The sequence below is a fragment of the Oncorhynchus gorbuscha genome, linkage group LG08 (assembly GCF_021184085.1).
Source record: "Oncorhynchus gorbuscha isolate QuinsamMale2020 ecotype Even-year linkage group LG08, OgorEven_v1.0, whole genome shotgun sequence".
NCBI classification, from domain to species: Eukaryota; Metazoa; Chordata; class Actinopteri; order Salmoniformes; family Salmonidae; genus Oncorhynchus; species Oncorhynchus gorbuscha.
In genome coordinates this window covers 46,532,625-46,560,402 of record NC_060180.1, presented here as the reverse complement: position 1 = coordinate 46,560,402, position 27,778 = coordinate 46,532,625, and the positions used below count along the sequence as shown (strand labels likewise).

The 27,778-nt window shown below is 43.0% G+C and overlaps 1 protein-coding gene across 2 annotated transcripts in view; it reads left to right on the top strand.

Moving 5' to 3' along the window:
- The window catches only part of LOC124040887 (transmembrane inner ear expressed protein-like), a 31,232-nt gene extending 10,675 nt beyond the window's left edge, over positions 1 to 20,557 (top strand). Inside the window, exons 2-4 of one of the 2 annotated variants that reach the window (XM_046357996.1) lie at positions 9,236 to 9,353; positions 10,801 to 10,950; positions 19,995 to 20,557. In XM_046357996.1, the coding sequence (XP_046213952.1) occupies positions 9,236 to 9,353; positions 10,801 to 10,950; positions 19,995 to 20,293 (567 nt within the window). In that variant the 3' untranslated portion in view covers positions 20,294 to 20,557. Of the gene's footprint in view, positions 1 to 9,235; positions 9,354 to 10,800; positions 10,951 to 13,167; positions 13,454 to 19,994 lie in introns of those variants that run through there. The other variant, XM_046357997.1, reaches the window with a different exon arrangement.
- Positions 20,558 to 27,778: the final 7,221 nt, after the last annotated feature.

The window sequence follows — 27,778 nt, the reverse complement described above, 5'->3', positions numbered from 1 at the left end:
AGTCCCTGTGCCCAAGGACACTAAGGTAACCTGCCTAAATGACAACTGACCCGTAGCACTCACATCTTTAGCCATGAAATGCTTTGACTCACATCTACACAACTGTCCCAAAAACCCTAGACCCACCCCAGTTTGCATATCCACAGATGATGCCATCTCTATTGCACTCCACACTGCCTTTTCACAACTGGACAAAAGGAGCAACAACAGTTGAAGTCGGAAGTTTACATACACCTTAGCCAAATATATTTAAACTTTTTAATTTAATCATAGTAAAAATTTCCTGTCCTAGGTCAGTTAGGATCAACACTTTATTTTAAGAATGTGAAATGTCAGAATAATAGTAGAGAGAATGATTTATTTCAGCTTTTATATCTTTCATCACATTCCCAGTGGTGTCATGTTTTGTCTTATATTGTCTTGTCATTATGCTTTCCCTTCTGTTCGTTTCCCCCTGCTGGTCTTATTAGGTTCGTTCCCTTTTTCTATCCCTCTCTCTCCCCCTCCCTCTCTCTCCTCTCTCTATCGTTCCGTTCCTGCTCCCAGCTGTTCCTATTCCCCTAATCAATCATCTAATCTTTTCACACCTGTTCCGTATCTTGCCCTCTGATTAGAGTCCCTATTTCTCCCCTTGTCTTCCGTTTCTGTCCTGTCGGATCCTTGTATATTGTTCACCGTGCTGTGTCTTTGTCTCGCCCTGTCGTGTCGTGTTTCCCTCAGATGCTGCGTGTGAGCAGGTGTCTGAGTCTGCTACGGTCGGTGCCTTCCCGAGGCAACCTACAGTTTATGGTTGAGTCTCCAGTCTGTCCTCATCACTACGAGTGGAATTAGTTTTTTATGCTTTGTTTACCGCTCTGTTTTGTCTAGGAGTATTGCATATTTCCCTTACTGGAATAAAGACACTGTTTTCGCCAAGTCGCTTTTGGGTCCTCACTCACCTGCATAACAGAAGTGTCTGACCAAGAATGGACCCAGCGACTATGGATTCTCTCTACTCTACTCTCGAGTTCCAGGGAGCGATGCTCGGCAGACACGAGCAGGAATTGTCTGCAGCTCGGCATGCCGTTGAGACCCTGGCCGCTCAGGTCTCCGACCTCTCAGGACAGTATCAGAGTCTTCGTCTCGTGCCACCAGCTACTTCCGGGTCTTCCGAGCCTCCGGAACCTAGGGTTAATAACCCACCATGTTATTCTGGGCAGCCCACTGAGTGCCAGTCCTTTCTCACCCAGTGTGATATAGTGTTCTCTCTCCAACCCAACACATACTCAAGAGAGAGAGCTCGGATTGCCTACGTCATATCACTCCTTACTGGTCGGGCTCGGCAGTGGGGCACAGCTATCTGGGAGGCAAGCGCTGAGTGTACTAACAATTATCTGAACTTTAAAGAGGAGATGATAAGGGTTTTTGATCGTTCAGTTTTTGGGAAAGAAGCTTCCTGGTCCCTGTCTTCCCTATGTCAAGGTAATCGATCCATAACGGATTACTCTATAGAGTTTCGCACTCTTGCTGCCTCCAGTAACTGGAACGAGCAGGCGTTGCTCGCTCGTTTTCTGGAGGGACTCCACGCTAAGGTTAAGGATGAGATTCTCTCTCGGGAGGTTCCATCCAGCGTGGATTCTTTGATTGAACTCGCTATTCGCATTGAACGACGGGTAGATCTTCGTCACCGAGCTCATAGAAGAGAGCTCGCGTTAACTGTGTCTCCCCTCTCTCCGACACTACCATCTTTCCCCACTGACTCTGGTGTTGAGCCCATGCAGCTGGGGGTATTCGCATTTCGACTAAGGAGAGGGAACGGAGAATCACCAACCGCCTCTGTCTCTATTGCGGTTCCGCTGGTCATTTTGTCATTTCATGTCCAGTTAAAGGCCAGAGCTCATCAGTAAGCGGAGGGCGACTGATAAGCGCTACTAGACGGTCCTCTCCGTCAAGTACCTGTACTACCTTACCGGTCCATCTACGCTGGACCGGATCGGCAGCCTCCTGCAGTGCATTAATAGACTCTGGGGCGGAGGGCTGTTTTATGGACGAAGCCTGGGCTCGGGAACATGACATTCCTCTCAGACAGTTAGGGAGCCCACGGTCATGTTCGCCTTGGATGGTAGTCCTCTCCCCAGTATATTATGTGAAACCCTACCTTTAACCCTCACTGTATCTGGTAACCATAGTGAGACCATTTCTTTTTGATTTTTTGTTCACCTTTTACACCTGTTGTTTTGGGTCATCCCTGGCTAGTGTGTCATAATCCTTCTTTTGATTGGTCTAGTAATTCTATCCTTTCCTGGAACGTTTCTTGTCATGTGAAGTGTTTAATGTCTGCTATTCCTCCTGTTTGTTCTGTCCCCTCTTCTCAGGAGGAACCTGGTGATTTGACAGGAGTGCCGGAGGAATATCATGATCTGCGCTCGGTCTTCAGTCGGTCCAGAGCCAACTCCCTTCCTCCTCACCGGTCGTATGATTGTTGTTCTGATCTCCTCAAGAAGCGTTTTGCATCCGCTCCTATCCTTGTTGCACCTGACGTCACTAAACAGTTTATTGTTGAGGTTGACGCGTCGGGGCTGGGCGTGGGAGCCATTCTGTCCCAGCGCTCCGATACTGACGATGGGGTCCACCCTTGTGCGTATTTTTCTCATCGCCTGTCACCGTCGGAACGTAACTATGATGTGGCTAACCGCGAACTGCTCGCCATCCCTTTAGCCCTAGGCAAATGGCGACAGTGGTTGGAGGGGGCGACCGTTCCTTTTGTCGTTTGGACTGACCAAAAGAACCTTGAGTACATCCGTTCTGCCAAACGACTGAATGCGCGTCATGCTCGTTGGGCGTTGTTTTTCGCTCGTTTCGAGTTTGTTATTTCTTATTGCCCGGGTACTAAGAACACCAAGCCTCATGCTTTATCCCGTCTCTTTAGTTCTTCTGTGGCTTCTACCGATCCCGAGGGGATCCTTCCTGTTGGGCGTGTTGTCGGGTTGACTGTCTGGGGAATTGAGAGACAGGTTAAGCAAGCACTCACACACACTGCGTCGCCGCGCGCTTGTCCTAGTAACCTTCTTTTCGTTCCTGTTTCTACTCGTCTGGCTGTTCTTCAGTGGGCTCACTCTGCCAAGTTAGCTGGCCATCCCGGCGTTCGGGGTACGCTTGCTTCTATTCGCCAGCGGTTTTGGTGGCCTACTCAGGAGCGTGACACGCGCCGTTTCGTGGCTGCGTGTTCGGACTGCGCGCAGAATAAGTCTGGTAATTTTTTTCTGCTTCTGCTCCTGGTCTTGCTGGGTCTCAGTCTGTTCCCTGTGTCTCAGTTCTTGTTCCTGCCCTTGCTGTGTCTCAGTCTGTCCCTAGTTGTTACTCTCCTGGCCTGTTTGGTCCTGTTTGCTCTAAAGCTTTCAGTTCTCTACCCGTGTCTCATTTTTTTTTTAGAGTAGTACCCTAGTTTCCCTTTTTATCGTTTTTCGTTACGGTCCTGAGGAGAGGAGTTGGGTTCTTTCTCGGGACGTGCTGGACCGTTTGTGATCTATGATTTCCTCCGTTGCCGCCAGTGTTCCTCCTCGAGAGCGCCAGGAGGCGCTCGGTGAGTGGGGGGGTACTGTCATGTTTTGTCTTATATTGTCTTGTCATTATGCTTTCCCTTCTGTTCGTTTCCCCCTGCTGGTCTTATTAGGTTTGTTCCCTTTTTCTATCCCTCTCTCTCTCTCCCCCTCCCTCTCTCTCCTCTCTCTATCGTTCCGTTCCTGCTCCCAGCTGTTCCTATTCCCCTAATCAATCATCTAATCTTTTCACACCTGTTCCGTATCTTGCCCTCTGATTAGAGTCCCTATTTCTCCCCTTGTCTTCCGTTTCTGTCCTGTCGGATCCTTGTATATTGTTCACCGTGCTGTGTCTTTGTCTCGCCCTGTCGTGTCGTGTTTCCCTCAGATGCTGCGTGTGAGCAGGTGTCTGAGTCTGCTACGGTCGGTGCCTTCCCGAGGCAACCTACAGTTTATGGTCGAGTCTCCAGTCTGTCCTCGTCACTACGAGTGGAATTAGTTTTTTATGCTTTGTTTACCGCTCCGTTTTGTCTAGGAGTATTGCATATTTCCTTTACTGGAATAAAGACACTGTTTTCACCAAGTCGCTTTTGGGTCCTCATTCACCTGCATAACAAGTGGCTCAGAAGTTTACATACAATCAATTAATATTTGGTAGCATTGCCTTTAAATTGTTTTAACTTCCGTCAAACATTTTGGGTAGCCTTCCACATGCTTCCCACAATAAGTTGGGTGAATTTTGGCCCATTCCTCCTGACAGAGCCGGTGTAACTGAGTCAGGTTTGTTTGGCCTCCTTACTCGCACACGCTTTTTCAGTTCTGCCTACAAATTTTCTATAGTATTGAGGTCATGGCTTTGTGATGGCCACTCCAATATCTTGACTTTGTTGTCCTTAAGCCATTTTGCCATTACTTTGGCAAAAACTTTGGCAATATGGTTAGGGTCATTGTCCATTTGGAAACCCATTTGCGACCAAGCTTTAACTTCCTGACTGATGTCTTGAGATGTTGCTTCAATATATCCACATAATTTTCCATCCTCATGAAGCCATCTATTTTGTGAAGTGCACCAATCCTCCTGCAGCAAAACACCCCCACAACATGATGCTGCCAGCCCAGTGCTTTATGGTTGGGATGGTGTTCTTCAGCTTCCAAGCCTCCCCCTTATTCCTCCAAACATAACGATGGTCATTATGGCCAAACAGTTCTATTTTTGTTTCATCAGACCAGAGGACATTTCTCCAAAAAGTACGATCCTTGTCCCCATGTGCAGTTGCAATCCGTAGTCTGGCTTTTTTTTAATGGCGGTTTTGGACCAGTGGCTTCTTCATTGCTGGAGCGGCCTTTCAGGTTATGTCGATATAGGACTCGTTTTACTGTGGGTATAGCTACTTGTGTACCTGTTTCCTCCAGCATATTAACAGTGTCATTTGCTGTTTTTCTGGGATTAATTTGCACTTTTCACACCAAAGTATGTCCACCTCTAGGAGACAGAACACGTCTCCTTCCTGAGTGGTATGACAGCTGCGTGGTCCCATTGTGTTTATACTTGCGTACCATTGTTTGTACAGATGAACATAGTACCGCTATGCATTTGGAAATTGCTCCCAAGGATGAACCAGACTTGTGGGGGTCTAAAAAAAAGTCCACCCTTAAGCAAAGAGGTAATGGGTGCCGCTACCTGACCAAAGCCCCGATAAACCTCCGGTAGTAGTTGGCAAACCCTAAGAACCGCTGCACCTCCTTTACCGTGGTTGGAGTCGGCCAATTACGCACGGCTGAAATGCGGTCACTTTCCATCTCCAACCCTGACGTGGAAAGGCGGTACCCTAGGAAGGAGATGGACTGTTGGAAGAACAGACATTTCTCAGCCTTAACGTACAAGTCATGCTCCAACAGTTGACCAAGCACCCTGCGCACCAAGGACAATGTCGTCGATATACACCACTACACCCTGCCCGTGCTGGTCCCGGAAAATTTTGTCTACAAAGGCCAGGAAGACTGATGGAGCATTCATCAACCCGTATGGCATGACGAGGTACTCATAGTGCCCAGAGGTGGTACTAAATGTTGTCTTCCACTCATCCCCCTCCCGGATATGCACCAGATTGGATTGTAAGCGCTCCTGAGATCCAATTTTGTGAAGAAGTGTGCCCCGTGCATTGACTCGATCGCACCGGCTATGAGAGGCAGCGGGTAACTGCACCTCACAGTGATCTGATTGATACCTCGTAGTCAATACACGGACATAAACCTCAGTCCTTCGTCTTCACAAAAAGGAAACTCGAGGAGGCAGGTGAAGTGGAAGGCAGAATGTATCCCTGCCCAGAGATTCGTGACACATGTTTCCATAGCCTCTGTCTCCTCCTGTGACATGGGGTACACGACTCCTGAGAAGTGCTGCGTCTACCAGGAGATTTATCGCACAATCCCCCCGTCGATGGGGTGGTAGTTCAGCCAAATCGTCATATTCAGAGAGGATGTGCACGGTGGAGACCTGGTCTGGACTATCCACCGTAGTCGCACCGATGGAAACACCTACACACCTCCCTGAGCACTTACGTGACCATTCCTTGAGAGCCCTCTGTTGCCACGAAATAGTGGGGTCATGATAGGCCAACCAGGGAAGGCCAAGCACCATGGGAAATGCAGGAGAATCAATAAGGAAGATCCTAATTCTCTCCTCATGACCCCACTGCGTTATCATACATAGTGGAGCGGTGGCCTCCCTAATCAGCCCTGACCCTAATGGATGACCATCTAAGGCATGCACAGGGAAGGGCATATCAACAGGAACAATAGGGATCCCCTGTGCAAATGAACGGCCAATAAAGTTGTATGCTGGGAATGCATGGAAAACTCTATGAACAGGAAATTCTATAAACACAAACATGTGAGCAACAGGGAGCTCTTGGTGAGTTTGGTGCCTACTCACCTGGGGTGGTCCGACAGTGCCCTACCTGCTGCCTCGACTCCCTTGGGAACCTCCCTAGCACCTACCAGCAGTGTGCCCTCTGCGGCCACAGGTGGCGGAGGGAAAAGCCCCCCTCCGGTCCCCCTCAGCACAGCACCTCCTAGCTCCATAGGTTTCGGATCGGAGGTGCTGGGGGATGGAACTGACGGACCCGATCCGGACGTCCGCAGGTGGCCAACAGCATGTCCAGCCGGATGTATAGGTCCACCAGCTGGTCGAATGTAAGGGTGGTGTCCCTGCAGGCCAGCTCCCAAAGAAACATCCTCTCGTAGCCTACACCGGTAGTGCCGGCAACTTCGGCGGAAGCCGTGACAACCTACATGTACATATTACCTCAATTACCTCGACACAGTGCCCTGCACATTGACTCTGTACCGGTACCCCCTGTGTAGAGTCTTGCTATTGTTATTTACTGCTGCTCTTTAATTATTTGTTATTCTTATCTCTAACTTTTTTGTATTTTTTTTGTTTGTTGTAGGTATTTTCTTTAAACCTCATTGTTGGTTAAGGGCTTGCAAGAAAGCATTTCACTGTAAGGTGACAAATACAATTTTATTTGATCTGGATTCGTTATTCCTTTCATGCCATGACTCCAGTCCACTTACTGATATCCCAACAATGGAGCCTCATCGAAATAGCAACAAGCGATTCTGTGAAAATGTTATTTAATCAGAAGCCACTGACAGATTTCTGGATAGGTCTGCGCTCAGAGTATTGGCAAATTGCGCTCTTAAAACGCTGATGCCCTTTGCAACCACGTACCTATTTGAGAGTGGATTCTCGGCCAGCACAAGCATGAAAACAAAATACAAGCACAGACTGTGTGTGGAAAATGACCTGTGGTGAGTGATTCACAATTTTTGTATGTAAGATGGCTAAATAAAGAGCAAAATGTTGATTATTATTGTATTATTATTTGTGCCCTGGTCCTACAAGAGCTCTTTGTCACTTCCCACAATCCGGGTTGTGACAAAACCTCACACTCATTCTTATGTTGAATAAATGTATCGTATAGTGTGTGTGTGTGGCAGGCTTATAATGATGGCAAAAAAACAACATTTGAGAGTGCGCTGACCCTGGTGCTAGAGGGGGTAAGCAGCTGGATGTTGAACGTTTGAAGGGTATGGGACTATAAAAAGTTTTAGAACCACTGCTCTAGAGTCTAGACAATCCTATCCGCCAATCAGGGCTGTGTATGTAAATATATTTACATTTGTGTCAACACGCCCACACAATCAGACTGAGCATTTCAACAGCAATTACAGGCTCAATGAAATGATCAAAAATTATTTTGGATTTTATGAAATAAATACACGCAGTGATTTATTTGAAATGTATTAGTGATGATTTAAAAAATAAAATAAAAAGACTGCATGGGGTCTCTAAGGCTTAACACCAGGGCTTTGAATTCATCAAAATTATGATTCTTAATAATACAGCATAAACCTCGGATTGTAGTCTAATTGTGATGTCAAGGATGTGGGCTACAAACGTCGAGGCAGATCTGAGAGCGTTGCTATCTTATCTATCTTGATTAATTTCTTGTTGTTTAATATTTATAGCTTCTTCATTATGCGTCTTGGACTGTGTATGAGTAGTTTGACCTACAGTACGAAACCCCAGTCAGCATTATTTAAATCATCCCTAAGAAATTTAAATGAGCCTCACGATCTACATAAATTCACAAAAAAAACTGCAAGTCTCTTTCTCTCCCTTAAATCTCACACCTAAACTATAGCCTACTGTAGCCTATCAAAACAAATGTCCATGTTGGAAATGTTCACTTTTTCGTTGAATAATCAAATCCTCCTTCTACAAGATAATTTTACTCCTGCAACAAAACTGGTCAAATGAAGATCAAACATCTATATGTGTGGGGTAGACAATATTCATTAAAGTCTTCCCTTTTTTTAACCTTCACTCTTTGTGCCATGTGTGATTCATTTTCCTAGATCATTGCCATTTACTCAGTGAGACAATTATTTTGTTTGTATTATGTTCTTGCGGTATTTCGCAGCATCCCGTGACTTTCCAGCATTGTATTACCAGCTTCTCAGCCAAAGTTATGAAAAAGGTGAAAGAGTCGACATAACAATTCAAATTGGGAACAAGACAGGAGACAGTGTCTAGTGTTCAAAGAGATTGGTCTATTTTGTGCTTTTATGTTCTTGCTCAGTTAAAATGCTGTTGTTTTGTTGTCCCTTTATCTTTTTTTCAGACAGTCATCTTTCCATTTCAACCCATTGTTCTCCATTGTTGAGATGGTTTTTGAGGCAGATTTAAGTTCATTTTTTTAGGCTTAAGGTTGTGGCACTCCCCCACTAGTGTCCTCAGGTTGACTGACATATTCAGAGGACTAAGACATCATGAGTGATAACACCCGACTTGGCATGTTTCACATTCTGCGTGATCCACGAAATCCTCTATTTCAGTGTTTTATCCCAAGCCCTTCTTCCCTGTCTCATGCTTTTCCATATCCTTACAGTGACATCAATTTGTCTTTTACACCTCTGCCTTTCCTCCAATTGTCTTGCCACCGTGTGTCTCTTCAGAAACTGAGCGGAGGAGAAGAATATTATTCTCTCAATCAGATTGATATTTGAATCAATTGCGGTATTGGTCCAAATAACATTTAACTAACTGTCGTGAAGACTATCAAACAGCAGAGTGATTTGAAGAGTACCTGTCTAGATGACACGATAATGTACTCATGCAAATATTGTCTCTTTTTTCCCTCCTACAGCTTTTACCGACAGATCCCCCAAAGAAGCCAGACCCAGTCACTTCAGAAACAGTTGTATTCTGGGGACTGCGGTTATGGCAAGTCATTGGTATCTTCTCTATGTTTATTCTAGCAGTCAGTAAGTATTTCTCTAAACCTGTCATAGTAGTATATCTGCCAGACATTCAAGACTATTTATGAAATGAATATTTAAATAAATATACAAATGCCTAGGATTTTCACATCAATCCTCCATCGTCCAATTCTATTTATATAAATCACATTAGTAAAAATGAATGTACAAATTAGTCCGTCAGTCAAGGTACAATGCTTCGGCTCAGCTATTTGTCTGCATAGTCCAACAAGTTTGCATACCGAACAGATAGATCACATGATACATGGACATGCATATAATTTGCTGAATTGTCATGATGGTTATTGTGAGGGAGGGCTCCAAATGGTCATGGTATTGTCAGTTTATGTTTATTTTATCGACCACAAGATGCATGGTTCAATAAGGGGAGGAGGAGGACAACAGTACACAAGACAAAAATGACATGCTATTTTAGTCATAACTCATCGGACATCTAAACAGTAATAACTAAACCATGCCATGACAGAGACCGAATCAACAAAAAGGAAAGTAGTCTGATAATATCTGATATTGAAGTGTCACTATACAGTAATATACAGTGAATTCCAAAAGTATTGGGACAGTGACCATTATTTTCATTGTTGTTTTGGCTCTGTACTCCAGAACTTTGGATTTGAAATGATAGTCCTAAATGAATCGTGAACAATGATGAGTGAGAAAGATAGACGCACAAATATCATACCCCGAAGACATGCTAACCTCTCACCATTACAGTTACATGGGAGGTTGGCATTTTGGGGGGGGAGTGGGTGATATTTGTGCAGCTGTAACCTTCTCACTCATCATTATTCACAATTCATTCAGGATTATCCGTAAACATGGTAGCATCCACATGAATGTGGAAGTGTTTGGAAACATTTTCTATTCTTATTCACAATAAAAGTGACTCCAAAATGGCACAATACATTATTTAACATACATTTCTATTGGGCACAAAATAATCTGAAACACAACCAAAACAAACAGCAAATGCATCCAACAAGTTTGTAGAGACACAACCTTGATGTAGTCATTGCGGGCTAGGAATATGGGACCATATACTTCACTTTTGACTAAGTGAATTTGTCCAAATATTTTTGGCCCCTTCAAATGAAGGGACTAAACACAAACGGTTCACCCGATATGGATGAACATACCTCAAAGTTAAAGCTGATAGTTGCACTTTAACCCCATAGTCATTGTATCATTTAAAATCCAAAGTGCTGGAGTACAGAGCCAAAGCAACACAAAAAAATGGTTCACTGTCCAAATACTTTGTAGCCCACTTTAAATGCTAATAGCTGTAAAACTGTTATGTGACAGCGTTGTGACAGTAGTGTCTAGTTCAATCACATATCCATTTGTACTTCAGATACAAGCAAATAATATTCCACATGGGAAATACATTTTTCTCTTATCTCTCTCTTTCTCGCCCACCTTCTCCATTTGCAAGTCATCACCTTATGCTGCATCTTCAAATGCCGTATCCCCAGGACGAAGAAGGAGATAGAGGCGCGACATGCTCAGAGAGTAGCAGCTAAGGACTACGCCAACACACTGGAGACTGTGCCTCCTCTCAACGAGCTCACAGAGATCCCAGGAGGTAAGTGATGCACTTCTAAAATGTGCGATGCACATTTTAGGACATCCCTACTCCCTATGACAAAAGTCCCTAGGACCTAGGTGTGGTGTACATTTTAGGACATCCCTACTCCCTATGACCGAAGTCTCTGGGAGGTAGGTGTAGTGTACATTTTAGGACATCCCTACTCCCTATGACAAAAGTCTCTACTCTCAACGTCCTATGAACTTTAGCACTTTTAAAATCCACAGCAAGGCTAGATTAAAGTGTGAGACTTATTTTTTAATGTGTTACATTTACCTTCTATTAGTAAGCACCTCAACTAGAGATGTGTGCACCTTTTATTTACTTACTCTACTCTTAAGAACTACCCTGTGTTTGATTTCAGAGAGTTTTTCAAAGGAGAGTAGACAGGGAACTGCTGGGCGAGTTTTATATGCTATTGATGAAATGTCACCTGCTAGGCCTTTTGATAAAGCAGGAGATCAATAGTGGCTTGACACGGTTTTAACACGAATGGGCCCCTGACAGCTTTTGTATTCATTAGTTTGAATGTTTCTCTTAGATTTCATCACATTATGCTAATGGATCAACACACTCTAACCATGCAGAGCTAATATATATTTTTCTCTTATTTCTGATGGATAACACAGATCTTGGTCTGACACTCTGGATGCAACCAGTGTTTTGATTTAGTTTAAGGTGGCATATTTCCCTGTCTTATATGATTGAAGATGTAGATTGAGTCTACATACTCAAATAAATAGTCTTGTCCTCACAGGGTGATAAAAAAAACTCTCTGGATGAATGAATACAGTAAAATATACTCTGAGTGTAAAAAACATTAGGAACACATTCTCCTTCCATGGACTGACACGGCGAGTCCAGGTGAAATCTCGGATCCCTTATTGATGTCACATGTTGAATCCACTTCAAATAGTGTAGATGAAGGGGAGGAGACAGGTTAAATAAGGATATTTAGACCTTAAAACAATTGAGACATGGATTGTTTGTGTGTGCCATTCAGAGGGTGAATGGGCAAGACAAATAATTGATCAGTTTGTACCAGTTTGAGTGTGTCAAGAACTGCAATGCTGCTGGGTTTCCTGTGTGTATCAAGAATGGTCCACCACCCAAAGGACATCCAGCCAACTTGACACAACAGTGGGAAGCATTGGAGTCGAAATGGGCCAGTGGAATGCTTTCGACACCTTGTAGAGTCCATACCCAGACAAATTGAGGCTGTTCTGAGGGCAAAAGTGGGTGTAGCTCAATACTACCAAGGTGTTCCTAATGTTTTGTACACTGTGCATAAATAATATATGCCATTTAGCACACACTTTTGTCAAAAGCGACTTATACCATGCCCAGACCGGATGTGCGTGTGCGGCATCATGAGCAAATTGATTTTGTCCCTACACACCAAATGTGATCACGACACACAGGTTGAAATATCAAAACAAACTCTGTACCAATGATATTAATTTGGGTACAGGTCAAAAAGCATTAAACATTTATGGCAATTTAGCTAGATAGCTTGCAGTTTCTAGCTAATTTGTCCTATTTAGCTAGCTTGTTGTTGCTAGTTAATTTGTCCTGGGATATAAATGTTGAGTTGTTATTTTACCTGAAATGCACAAGGTCCTCTACTCCGACAATTAATCCACACATAAAACGGTCATCCGAATTGTTTCTAGTCATCTCTCCTCCTTCCAGGCTTTTTCTTCTTTGGACTTTATATGGCTATTGGCATCTAACTTTCATAATAAGGTGAATTACCACTACCACCCTGTCCTTCTTTCAATCACCCACGTGGGTATAACCAATGAGGAGATGGCACGTGGGTATCTGCTTCTATAAACCAATGAGGAGATGGGAGAGGTAGGACTTGCACCTCGTTAAGTGTCACAAATAGAACTGACTTCTATTTTAGCAACGCAGTGCTCTAATAGCTCTAATTATAGGGCCTCTATGTCAGTGTCGGTCTCTTCCTTTTCAACGGTTCTAACTTTCATGCCTTCTCTTTGACTTCTTCCTCCTTCAATCTTTCATCTTCCAACCCTATCCCTTCCCTTTGACCTGCATCTTCCTCTCCAAACCCTTTCTTTCATCCTCTCTTCTTTGAGTTATTCCCTTTCCTCTTCTTCCACCTCCCTCTTCATCCTCCTTATTTTCCTCCCCCTCCACCCCCCCTCCTCCCCCCTCCTCCCCGTCTTCCTCTTCATCCTGTCCCTCCAGCTCTCCCGGACACTGTGTCCCTCTCGACCGTCTCTGAGCAGGTCCAGGCTCGCAGCGCCAGCAGCAGCCAGCTCCCAGTGGTGAGAGAGGAGGAGGAGCTCACTGGCCCCCTCACTCAGCCCGAGACGGGATGACATTCCTCCCTCCTTCTCCTCTCTCCTTTCCCCCTCACTCAGCCTGAGACTGGATTACCTCCCTCCTTCTCTTCCGTATCTCTTCTCACCTTCCCTCTCTCCACATTCCTATTTATATTCTGACAAAGAGGGCTATCCACTAGAGGGAACATTGGAACTTGCAGCTCAGGATTCAGTAAATCACAGAAAAGCATTGAATAGTTGTATACAATAGTTAACTTAATAGATCAGCGTTCATCGCTACTTCCTAGAAAGAATGGCATTAACATTGTGGAGAATGTTGCCTGCTGAAGAGTAATAGTTGCATGTGTTACATACTTCAAATGCTTTTTGTTGATATACTCGTCCTTGTCGATAATACATTGATTGTACATTGGACACAGAACTGCAAATGTGGATGATGAAAAAGTAGAGATGAAGGCTTCTGACGTTGATGTTGCATGCCTACGGCTGTCACTCGTTGTCTATTCACTTCTCTCTTTCTCCTTCTCTGACTCAATCTGTAATCTTGGCTTTGTATAAACACATCTATGATCTTTTATGTAAGCTTATACAGTAACACCCATGACAACCAACCCTGGTCCTGGAGAGCTACAAGGTACACAGGCTTTTCTTTCTCAACCTTGCACCAACAATGTCTTAATTATTAGTTGAATCGCATGTTTTAGTATGGGGGGGGGGGATAATGCCTGCACACCATGTCAAGTTCATCCACGTCTAAGGTTGGGGGTCACTGACATACTGTACTTGTCATTTATCTCTGTCTTTCTGTCTGATCCAGGAGGGTGTGTTTCTGTCCATACCATCTGTCCTCTTGAAGTATCACACAGGCTTACGTGGACATACATAGGTCTGGAATATCAAATCAAATCAAATTTGATTTGTCACATGCGCCGAATGCAACAGGTGTAAACCTTACAGTGAAAATGCTTACTAACAAGCCCTTAATCAACCATGCAGTTTTAAGAAAAACAAGTGTTAAGTAAAAAAAAAAAAGAGAAGTAAAAAATGTAAATAAATAGTTAAAGAGCAGCGGTAAAAATAACAGTAGCGAGGCTATATACAGGTGGTACCGGTACAGAGTCAATGTGGAGGCTATATACAGGGGGTACCGGTACAGAGTCAATGTGGAGGCTATATACAGGGGGTACCGGGACAGCTTCAATGTGGAGGCTATATACAGGGGGTACCGGGACAGCTTCAATGTGGAGGCTATATACAGGGGGTACCGGTACAGAGTCAATGTGGAGGCTATATACAGGGGGTACCGGTACAGAGTCAATGTGGAGGCTATATACCGGGGGTACCGGTACAGAGTCAATGTGGAGGCTATATACAGGGGTACCGGTACAGAGTCAATGTGGAGGCTATATACAGGGGGTACCGGTACAGAGTCAATGTGGAGGCTATATACAGGGGTACCGGTACAGAGTCAATGTGGAGGCTATATACAGGGGTACCGGTACAGAGTCAATGTGGAGGCTATATACAGGGGTACCGGTACAGAGTCAATGTGGAGGCTATATACAGGGGGTACCGGTACAGAGTCAATGTGGAGGCTATATACAGGGGGTACCGGTACAGAGTCAATGTGGAGGCTATATACAGGGGGTACCGGTACAGAGTCAATGTGGAGGCTATATACAAGGGGTACCGGTACAGAGTCAATGTGGAGGCTATATACAGGGGTACCGGTACAGAGTCAATGTGGAGGCTATATACAGGGGGTACCGGTACAGAGTCAATGTGGAGGCTATATACAGGGGTACCGGTACAGAGTCAATTTGGAGGCTATATACAGGGGGTACCGGTACAGAGTCAATGTGGAGGCTATATACAGGGGGTACCGGTACAGAGTCAATGTGGAGGCTATATACAGGGGGTACCGGTACAGAGTCAATGTGGAGGCTATATACAGGGGGTACCGGTACAGAGTCAATGTGGAGGCTATATACAGGGGGTACCGGTACAGAGTCAATGTGGAGGCTATATACAGGGGGTACCGGTCTATAGTCAATGTGGAGGCTATATACAGGGGGTACCGGTACAGAGTCAATGTGGAGGCTATATACAGGGGGTACCGGTACAGCGTCAATGTGGGGCGGCAGGGTAGCCTAGTGGTTAAAGCGTTGGACTAGTAACTGGAAGGTTGCAAGTTCAAACCCCTGAGCTGACAAGGTACAAATCTGTCGTTCTGCCCCTGAACAGGCAGTTAACCCACTGTTCCTAGGCCGTCATTGAAAATAAGAATTTGTTCTTAACTGACTTGCCTAGTTAAATAAAGGTAAAAAAATTTAAAAATAAAAAAAATGTGCAAGGGTACAGGTTAGTGAGGTAACATGTACATGTAGGTAGAGTTAAAGTGACTATGCATAGATAAAAATCAGAGAGTTGCAGCAGCGTAAAATAGGGGAGGGGGGGAGGGGGCAATGCTGTTCAGGAGTCTTATGGCTTTAGGGTAGAAGCCTTTTGGACCTAGACTTGGCACTCAGCTACCGCTTGCCGTGCGATAGCAGAGAGAACAGTATATGACTAGAATGGCTGGAGTCTTTGACCATTTTTACGGCCTTCCTCTGACACCTCCTGGTTTAGAGGTCCTAGATGGCAGAAAACTTGGCCCCAGTGATGTACTGGGCCATATGCACTACCCTCTGCAGTGCCTTGCAGGCGGAGACCGAGCAGTTGCCTTACCAAGCAGTGATGCAACCTGCCAGGATGCTCTCGATGGTGCAGCTGTATAACATTTTGAGGATCTGAGGACCCATGCCAAATCTTTTCAGTCTCTTGTGGGGGAATAGGCTTTGTCGTGCCCTTTTCACGACTGTCTTGGTGTGTTTAGACCATAATAGTTTGTTGGTGATGTGGACACCAAGGAACGTAAAGCTCTCAACCTGCTCCACTACAGCCCAGTTAATTAGAATGGGGGGCGTGCTTGGTCCTCCTTTTCCTGTAGTCCACAATCCTCTCCTTTGTCTTGATCACGTTGAGGGAGAAGTTGTTATTCTGGCACCACAAGGCCAGGTCTCTGACCTCCCTATAGGCTGTCTCATCATTGTCGGTGACCACTGTTGTGTCGTCGGCAAACTTAGTGATGGTGTTGGAGTCGTGCCTGGCCATGTAGTCATGGGTGAACAGGGAGTACAGGAGGGGACTGTATTATTATTTTACAATCATTATGGATAAAATGTATTTTGGGACTGACTTTGTATTGTGGATTACTACCATAATGAGCGTGTCAGTCAGAGACAAGCTTAATCCATTAGAGAAATCATAACCTATGGGAAAGAGTACATAATCTCACATCCATCTCTGTATATTATAATGCAGCATCAGGGGATACTGGGGTTAATATGCATTTATTTCCCCAGCAAAACCTCTGCCGTGAACTTATAAGTATCAACCATGTGCTGAGAGCGAGAGAGAGCGAAAGGGAGAGAGAGCGAAAGGGAGAGGGAGCAAAAGGGAGAGGGAGACTGGAGAGAGCGAAAGGGAGAGAGAGACTGGAGAGAGAGCGAAAGGGAGAGAGAGAGAGTGGAGAGAGGTTAAAGGGAGAGAGAGAGTGGAGAGAGCGAAAGGGAGAGAGGGAGAAAGAGGGTGTCTGCCATTTATAAAGGAAAAGGATAAACAGATGTTTTATAATCGTGGAGACTCAAGAGATAGTGAGTTCTCCAGCAAATAGTAAGTGTTCCAGGGCCGCCTTCCACTAATTAAGTAATGAGTGAAGTATGCCATTTAAAATATGCAACTCTGTAACGCCTGACCCGATAGCTATGTGCAAGTATTTGTGCAGAGAGTGTATGCAAATTTCCTGGCCATATAATCCAACATATTATTGAGAATATATTCAGTTAGAAACAGTTATTACTATAATATGAATGAGTTATTACTATATACTTATGGTTATTGCATCTCCTGATCAATAAGATTCCATTCTGGGCATTGACCACAATGTTTAACCCGAATAATTCATCCACAACAAAGTGTCTCTGAGAGCACTGACATAACGTCACCCGCAGACGTTTTACTCACCACTTTTACCTACATGACCTAAAAACCAACGTTGTTTCAGACAGCCTGGATAGAAGTGATCATGAGAAAGATAACGTCTGTGAGAACATTTGACATTCGTAGGAGATGGTAGAGCAAATACCGGACAGGAGGCAACGCTGAGGGCGAGGACTAGGGACGTAGTGCAACTTCCCCCATTCTTTGCCATATGGATAAAGCTATTAAAATGAAAAGTAGACATCGTTCCAGCACACGTTGATCATCTGTCATTGCTCTGAGTTGTGTCAGTTCTCCGGTGGGTCAAGAGCCTCCTGAGGCATGCTGTCAGACAGGGTCCACCGCAACCTTCTCACTTCCGCACACCTTTCCCTATACAGTCCACAAGGACAAACTCACGCAGGCACACATGCATAGTCACAGATCCACACGCACACATTTCTTACACATCTTAGTGCCACACAGAGGTGTAGGGTCATCTGGGAGAGATGACATGTTACCCCAGGAAACCCAACGCAGGTGTAAAAAATCTCTACTTTACTCCAGGATACCCATTAAGGGGCGGCCGTATCTATAGAAACAAAGTTGCCATATTCATGTCAGGGGAATTTAGCTAAAAGTGTCAAGCCTATTTTCAATGCATCTCCTTGTTATTGCATTTCTATTTGAGTTGTTGTGTGTTCCACTTGGATTTAGTAGCGTCTATGAACAACATGATTATGAGACCACGCATGTATGAAAGCGTGTATACTTACTGTATTTCAAATGTATGTCGTTCCGTCCTTGTGGTGTACTTGTCTATTAATGTCCTGTACTATGTCATGTTTTTTGTTTTCTGTGGACCCCAGGAAGAGTAGCTGCTGCTTTAGCAGTAGCTAACGGGGGGGGGGCTAATAAAATACTAATTCTGAGGGTTATTCTGGTTGCCAAACGATCTCCTCATGCAAAGAGGGGTCAGGAGTGTGAGCGTGTTGCACCTCAGCCTCCGACGGACTGAACATCACCACCAGAGAGTGTGTTTTGTGTGAGTGTGTGTCTTCTCGGATGGAGAAAATAACACCATCAGCGAGAGGAGTCGTAGCCTTGGGACGTCACAGCGGGATGGAGGACGATAAAGTGGTCACAAGTGGCTTGACTCTATTTACACAGTAATTACATCGGCTGGTACAGTGGAACTGAACATTTGGGTGCAGGGTACACACAGTGGATTGTATTTGACTGTTTGCGCAAATTGACGGATTGTGTAGTTCATTCATCTGAAATCTAAAGCAATAATTCTGGGGTGAGAGGAGGCGAGAATTCGTTTGAGTGTGTTCATGAATCTAAAATGACTTGTGTTACACATTCCACAGATGGGTATTACAGATAATCATTTCTAGTCCGAATTGAACAGTGTACTTACTCTACCCTGTACCCATGTAAGGTACAGTATCAACACATAATTAATAGAGACACTTGATGTGGAGCGTTACCCAAACGGGTTATGTCTACACTCTCTAGTGCAATGTTTCCCAACTCCTGTTCTTGTGTGTGTTTCATTACCCTCAACAGCACACATTTTTTTTTTGTAGCTCCAGACAACTTGTCAACTAATCACCAAGCCCTCAACGAGTTGAATCAGGCGAGCTTGTCCGGGGCTACAACAAAAAATGTATGCTATTGGGGATACTGGTGGACGGGAGTTGGGAACCACTGCTCTAGTGGTGATGTATAAAAGACAATCACCCCGGCTTCCCTAGAAGCAGTTCCCTTGCCCGCCTGGTCTATTTAGTGTCTACAGATGTCTGCCCCTGCTACTGTACTAAGAAGGTGTGGTAAAAAGCAGTAGTACCATCTCCCTCTCAGCAGGAGTTCTCCCTAGAGCAGAAACTAGCACACTGAGGGGTTCACCATGGGTGTCATGGAGGGGAGGCATGGGGAGGAAATCCTCACAGCTCTCGATTGTGACAAGTGGGAGCTGTTGAATTTCTCATTGTAGAAGTCCTCTCATGCCTGGAGGGGATGTTGCAAGACACGCACGCAGTCTCGGTCTTAATGCTGTTTGAAATGCTTGGTTGTAACTGATTGCATGTATCTCCAAATGATGTTTGCCTTTGAAAAATAAAAAGATATCCACATACATGTGTATGGATATGCTGGATTGTGGAAGGGATATACCCATCTACCTTCTCAATGATTTCCACATGTTTATGGATCTATTTGCTTTGCAGTAAAGTCTCATTCCTTGACTTGTGTTCACCTTACATTTCAGTTCGTTCTCAGAGGTGGAGCAAACAAAACTCACTGCATAGAACAAACATGGTTATTTTGATGTTGTGCTTTAGAGGCCATCTGGATTGGTATGTTTGTCATTATCAATGGAGGGCAGCATGCCTATAGTCCTCCACAGCCTTCTGGTAGATTGACATTTTCATTCATCAAATATTTGTCGATTTCAAATCCCCATAATTTGTTTCCCAACCAGCCCAGTATACTTATGAAACCACATTAGTAGAAAAAAATAGGCTGTGTTCATTAGAATGTAGAGAGACAGATGCACATTCATTACAATACTATGACCCACTTTGCCTGGATTCTACATTTTGCTCTCCACATATTATTGCAGGAAGGGATCTTGATGATAACAAACGTTGTTGTCGCGGCCTCCAAGTGATTGTTTCCCCTTGTGCTTTTTTGTCCTTCCTCCAGCTGTAGTTGTGGAGAAAAAAGAAGAGGTGACAACAGTCTCGGGAAAAGTGGACGGTGAAAAGGGGGGGAAGAAGACCAAGGAGAAGAAAGAGGGAAAGGGTGCCAAGGAGGGAAAGGATGATGAAAAGGAGGGATCTGCTAACAAAAAAGGGGAAAAGGGAGAAAAAGGGGAAAAAGGGGGAGGAAAGAAAGGAGAAGCAAGTGAAGAAAAAGGGAAGAAGAGTAGAGAAGGGGAGAAAGGAGGAGGTGCAAAAGGAGGTGCTAAGGGGGGAGCTAAGAAACCTCCTTCGAAAAAGTAAACACTAGGTCGGAAACACGAATTGTGCTAAACAACTTTTCATAAGTAATTTTTTTAGTTGTCAATTTTGTATTATTATTATTTTTTTAATGATTGTATATAATGACAAAAAAGTACATATTAACTATAAAACAATCTTTAACCCTTGTGTTGTCTTCAGGGACAAAAATTACACGCCACTATTAACAGCAGAGCGAAGCCCCGAAATGATCTTTTTTCAACTTGAAATTTGATTACTTTTCCTAATAAAAAGTGAAACATTGTCTTTGTTCATATTTCCATGAAAGCTGTACACCACCAGGGTACAAAGATTGTCTTAGGGGCAATTTTGACCCTGCACCACACACACACACACACACACACACACACACACACACACACACACACACACACACACACACACACACACACACACACACACACACACACACACACACACACACACACACACACACACACACACACACAAAACTAAAACGTTCTTGTGCATGTTCAGATGTCCAGGAGGAACAAGAGAACAATGATTTAGAAGAGGTATCTGAAGAAGAAGATGGGGAAGAATACAACCTAGAGCACGATGCATCATCTTCAGATGAAGAAGAAATCCCCCAAGCTGAAGGAGAGACATTTTTGTCAAAGAACAGCAAAATAACATGGTCCTTGTCACCATATGACAACCAGGGCAGGAAGGCAGCACAAAATGTCATAAGGATGACCTCAGGGCACACAGGACATGCAGTTGCCCATGACATCACCTCAACATTCTACATGTTCATCCCACCGGCCATCGAAAAAATTATCCTGGAGATTACAAATTTGGAGGGTTTCCGTAAATATGGAGACAACGGAAAAGGATGGATGAGATTGACCTGCGTGCCTACACAGGGCTGCTAATCTTAGGGAGTGTGTTTAGGTCCCAAGGCGAGGCCACATGTCATCTCTGGGATGCAGCGAGTGGAAAGGTGATTTTCAGTGCCACGATGCCACTGAAAGTCTTTCACACTTTCTCAAGAATGCTACGATTTGATGAGTCAAGACCTGCAAGACGTGTGAGACAAACTGGCGGCCGTAAGAGAGGTCTGGGAGCAGTGGGTGGAGCGTCTACCATACCTCTACAACCCTGGGCCTGAAGTAACAGTGGATGAGCAACTGGTTCCATCCATCTGTAATGTAAGTGATTGTCACTGTTCATTTTATTATGTATTGCTGTAATATCATTGATTTACGTGATTGTTTTCTGTGACACTGATACTAATTACTGATAGTAATCTCTATTGTCAAAAGGTCGCTGTCCTTTCAGGCAGTATAAGCCCAGCAAGCCAGCAAAGTATGGCATCAAGATATGGGTGGCCTGTGACACACAATCCAGCTACGCTTGAAAGATGCAAGTCTACACAGGGAAGCCGACCAGTGGTGGCCCGGAGAAGAACCAGGGGATACTGGTTGTGTTTGATGTGACAGATGGACTGAGGGGGCACAATGTCACGTGACAATTTCTTCACCTCTTATGAACTCAGACAGTAGCTCCTGAAGAGGAATATTGCCATGGTTGGCACAGTTAGAAAGAACAAGCCTGAGCTCCCCCCTGCACTCCTCACAACAAGGGGGAGAGAGGCCTTCTCATTAAAGTTTTCCTTCACCCCCACCACCACTCTAGTTTCTTACCTCCCAAAGAGGAACAAGAACGTGGTCCTTCTGAACACAGTGCACAAAACGGCTGATATCAGTGATGGTGAGGACAGGAAGCCAGCCATCATCCTGGACTACAACCACAACAAAGGAGGCGTGGACAACCTGGACAAGGTGATTGGAACTTACAGCTGCAGGAGGATGACTGTCCGCTGGCCCCTGGTCATCTTCCATAACATCATTGATGTGTCCTCATACAATGCCTTCATGATATGGAACAAGATCAACCATACCTAGATTCCTGATAAGCAGAACAAGAGGAGGGTGTTCCCGGAGCAGCTGGGAAAGGCACTTGTAACCCCACACATTCAAAGACAAGAGCACCTGTCCCGCACAGCAGCTGTTCAGGGAGCTGAATCTTGTCCTGATCCACCTGAGGCTGCAGTTGGGGCAGGCAAGAAGAGGAGATGCCAATTCTGCCCCCCAAAACAAATACTATGTGAGGCACATGTGAGAAATACATCTGCAAAGTCCATGCACACACACTTGCATGCTGTCCTACATGTGCTAGTTAGAGTTGATTGATTTATGTTCTTCACGTTTTTGTTATGTATCTATTATCTTATTTTTATTTGTTGTTTACACACCTTGTGGGTGTGGGAAATGGTAAAAAAAATGGAGAAGACTAGCATTTTGTAGTTGAATTCCTCATTGTACAGTATATAATAATATATCACTATGTTGCCAAAAAAATGTTACTTAGTTTCCCTTCAATAAAATGCATTCAAAACTACTTTCTGCACATTTCTTCTACTTTCTTAGGCTACACAAGTGCTATCTCTTGCTACAAAAAAAATATGTTTACTCCTACGCAGTACATTTAGTAATAATAATAAACCTTTACTTTATTAAAGAATACAATTATGAAAAGGTGTGTTGTAAAAAAAAACGAGTGGTGTCCACTGATTAAATGCAGTCTTTCAGCATTGTGAAGAGGGGAAAACCCAGATATTCACAAAGTTTGTGACAAATGGCAGGTTGTTTCTTCATGCATAATAGATTTGGGGTTTAAAATTCAATGAAGCTGCTTTATTTTAGGGGTTTAGTGAAGGCGGGTCATTTTTGACCCTTAGGACAAGGGGAGTATACAGAATGTTAAGGCTACACAAGGGCTAAACTGTATTTATTTACATTGTTCATGATCAACAAGAACATAATTAGTATGGGATTGGATTCATGGTGCAAATTCAATGGACACTTAAATCGACAATAGAATTGTACATTTTAATTGTCTTATTCACAATACAATGATTAACATCAAGACTGAAAAACATTTTCCTCTTAAACCCACGTTTACATTTACAACATTGACTTCACACAACCGGCACGAAATCAACCAGGTACGGTGTCCTATTTCAAACAAAACAGTCACACCCTCTCCACACATGGCATATACAGTAGACTATTAACACAAAATACCAACTCCTATCTCTCTGAGGACAGATACATTTGCAATATGAGATAAATAAAAAAACAACGAAAATATCATAGGTGATTTTATATACTTTCGAGAGGTAAAAAAAAATGGCCTTTTTACATATCGAATTCAAAAACACAATCAATTTACATGATACAATCAATATGAAATGGAATAGGGTATTAAAGTGCGCATAAATCTACAAATGTTTGTTTGAAATGATATTTTCCCATCAACACTGGTTCTAGTGTCGCCCCCTCCTAATCAAACAAGGACAGTTAAAGGCCAGACTAGCGTTTCTACTATACACAATACTACCACGCTTATTTACTAGTGGCATGTTCGTTGGCTGTAGGTGGGTGTAAGATAACCACTGTATAAGAAAATGTGGATATTCAACTTTATTTTTCATTTCCTTGTTGGTGTAGATGGCATATTTTGGTAACACGTTCTCTAATAGTATCCTTATATCACGCTTACATGTACAGTTGAAGTCGGAAGTTTACATACACTTACGTCGGAGTCATTGAAACTCATTTTTCAACCACTCCACACATTTCTTGTTCACAAACTATAGTTTTGGCAAGTCAGTTTGGACATCTAATTCGTGCTTGACACAAGTAATTTTACAACAATTGTTTACAGACAGATTATTTCACTGTATCACAATTCCAGTGGGTCAGAAGTTTACATACACTAAGTTGACTGTGCCTTTAAACAGCTTGGAAAATTCCAGAAAATGATGTCATGGCTTTAGATGCTTCTGATAGGCTAATTGACATCATTGAGTCAATTAGAGATGTACCTGTGGACCTTCAAACCCAGTGCCTCTTTGCTTGACATCATGGGAAAATCAAAAGAAAATCAGCCAAGACCTCAGAAAAAAATTGTAGACCTCCACAAGTCTGGTTCATCCTTGGGAGCAAATTCCAAACGCCCGAAGGTACCACGTTCATCTGTACAAACAATAGTATGCAAGTATAAACACCATGGGACCATGCAGCAGATGTGTTCTGTCTCCTAGAGATGAATGTACTTTGGTGCGAAAAGTGCAAATCAACCTTGTGAAGATGCTGGAGGAAACAGGTACAAAAGTATCTATATCCACAGTAAAATGAGTCCTATATTGACATAACCTGAAAGGCTGCTCATCAAGGAAGAAGCCACTGCTCCAAAACCGAGATAAAAAACTGCACATGGGGACAAAGATCATACTTTTTGGAGAAATGTCCTCTGGGCTGATGAAACAAAAATAGAACTGATTGGCCATAATGACCATCGTTATGTTTGGAGGAAAAAGGGGGAGGCTTGCCAAAGAACACCATCCCAACCGTGAAGCACGGGGGTGGCAGCATCATGTTGTGGGGGTGCTTTGCTGCAGGAGGGACTGGTGCACTTCACAAAATAGATAGCATCATGAGGATGGAAAATTTGGTGGATATATTGAAGCAACATCTCAAGACATCAGGAAGTTAAAGCTTGGCCGCAAATGGGTCTTCCAAATGGACAATGACCCCAAGCATACTTCTGAAGTTGTGGCAAAATGGCTTAAAGGACAACAAAGTCAAGGTATTGGAGTGGCCATTACAAAGCCATGACCTCAATCTTATAGGAAATTTGTGGGCAGAACTGAAAAAGCATGTACAAGCAAGGAGGCCTACAAACCTGACTCAGTTACACTAGCGTTGTCAGGCGAAATGTTTGACCAAAGTTAAACAATTTAAAGGCAATGTTACCAAATACTAATTGAGTGTATGTAAACTTCTGACTCACTGGGAATGTGATGAAAGAAATAAAACTTGAAATAAATAAATCATTCTCTCTACTATTATTCGGACATTTCACATTAAAATAAAGTGGTGATCCTAACTGACCTAAAACAGGGAATTTTTACTAGGAATAAATGTCAGGAATTGTGAAAAACTGAGTATAAATGTATTCGGCTGAGGTTTATGTAAACTTCCGACTTCAACTGTATATCACGCAACATAACTTTGTAAGGCAGAAAATGAACTCTGTTCCTATTTTTAGCTCTATATTTATCTGGTGTAAAAGGTAATGTGCCCTAACCATATAAGACCATGACAATAAATAGGAAACCACAAAGATTAGGAATGAAATGTACATTTGGAGGGAAGGTTTGAACCGTATATGTCTGGCCGCATATAGCCTGGCCGCTCAGACTAGAAGTAACATAGTAAACGGAAATGTGTTACTCTAAAAATGAAAGATGTGGGAGTATAATGCATGTTCCAATCACATCACAGACAACTTTCACATTTGAGCTAATTAGTAACTTTGCAACTACAACAAAAAAAAGGGTTCTTCGGCTGTCCCCATAGGAGAACCCTTTTTGGTTCCAGGTAGAACCCTTTTGAGTTCCATGTGGTAGAACCCTCTGTGAAAAGGGTTCTACCTGGAACCAAAAAAGGTTTTCCAAAAGGGTTCTCCTAATAAATACATATCATACTAAAATGGAGGAACACAAGTGTACGTTTACTATGTTAAGTCAACCCTTGAAACATCGTTGAAATATTGGGATGGATAGGAATGAAACATACTGTACATTAACTATTGGGACATATAAGGTTGATACAAAGTATTGGAACTGTGACACCTTTACACATAGCCTGGTGCTCCAGTCTGTTTGTGCTTTAGTAAACTCCTCTGTGTGTGTTTGTTTATTTTCATGCCAAACATAAGGCATGACAATGACGGAAGCATTGGCTACAGCACAGTATAGCTACAGTATCGGACAAGACTACTTTTACAGAGTGTAAAGACACAAATACTGGATCTGTGACAAACTAGCTAACAAACAAACAAATTATTTTAACCCTTCAATTCCCTCTGAGAACATTGGCTGGAAAACAAACTGCTGTGTGATGGAACTGAACTTGTAAAGCTGGGGTATTTTAAATCAAAATCAAATGTTATTTGCCACATGTTTTGTAAACAACACGTTTAGACTAACAGTGAAATGCTTTACTTACGGGCCCTTTATAACAATGCAGAGAGAGAAAAAAGTAATAATACAAATAATAAATATACAGTATATATATCTATCTATATATATTTATAAAGTGTAGCTAGACATATTTTCACAAAAGTTTCTTGAGTGTAGAAATGTGGATATACAGTGGTGCGAGAGGAAACTGTAGGGACAAAGTGCAATTTAGTTCTTGAATCAAATAATTATGTCTAATGTTCCGTTAATACCTTTGTTAAGCATTCTACTGAAATCTTATTTTAACAGTCCTGATACATACAGTATTGTCCCTCACCTACAGTATATCCTCCAGTTTCTATACATATACGACTATATACAATATAACATATTTCAAACATCAAAACGTCCCTTACATTTTTGAACAGTCTGTACAAACATAAAATTATATTGAGAATACATTTCCGTGACCCTTGATGCTATTTTAGCTCACAACTAGAATGGATTTTTATTATCATTGTAAACATTGTGACTTCTTATGCAAATGCATACATACTGTATATACAAAAAGAGCAGCATAACACTTGACCATATAAAAACATAACAGTTGTGTGCTATTTAGTTCTGGTGTTCCTTCATACCGTCTCTTCACAAGTCTCTTTTGGAATTTTCCTGTGAAATTGGAGAATTCCTTGGAATTCCTCATTTAAATAACATTTTATTTTTCGAAAATGTAACTGTTTCCTGCAACCCTGAGTTTTGGAGAGGGTGCCTCCCTTTGAAAACTTTAATAAAAGTAGTTTGCTGCAATTACAGTGCCTTCAGAATGTATTCATACCCTTTGACCTTTTCCACACTTTGTTGTGTTACAACCTGAATTTAAAACGGATTAAATGTAGATTTCTTATTTTGTCACTGGCGTACACACAATACCCCATAACATCAAAGTGGATTTATGTTTTTAGAATAGTTTACAAATTACCGGTAGATGGGTAAAAAAAGAAGCACACATTGAATATCCCTATGAGCATGGTGAAGTTATTAATTACACTTCATATGGTGTATCCATGCACCCAGTCACGACAAAGATACAGGCGCCCTTCCTAACTCAGTTGCCGGATAAGAAGAAAAATGCTCAGGGATTTCACCTTGAGGCCAATGGTGACTTTAAAACAGTTAGAGATTAATGGCTGTGATAGGACAAAACTGAGGATGGATCAACAACATTGTAGTTACTCCAAAATACTAACCTAATTGACAGAGTGAAAAGAAGGAATCCTTTACAGAATAAACAATATTCCAAAACATGCTTTCCTGTTTGCAACAAGGCACTCAAGTAATACTGCAAAAAAATTTATTCACTTTCTGTCCTAAATACAAAGTGTTATGTTTGGGGCAAATCCAACACAACACATCACTGAGTACCGCTCTCC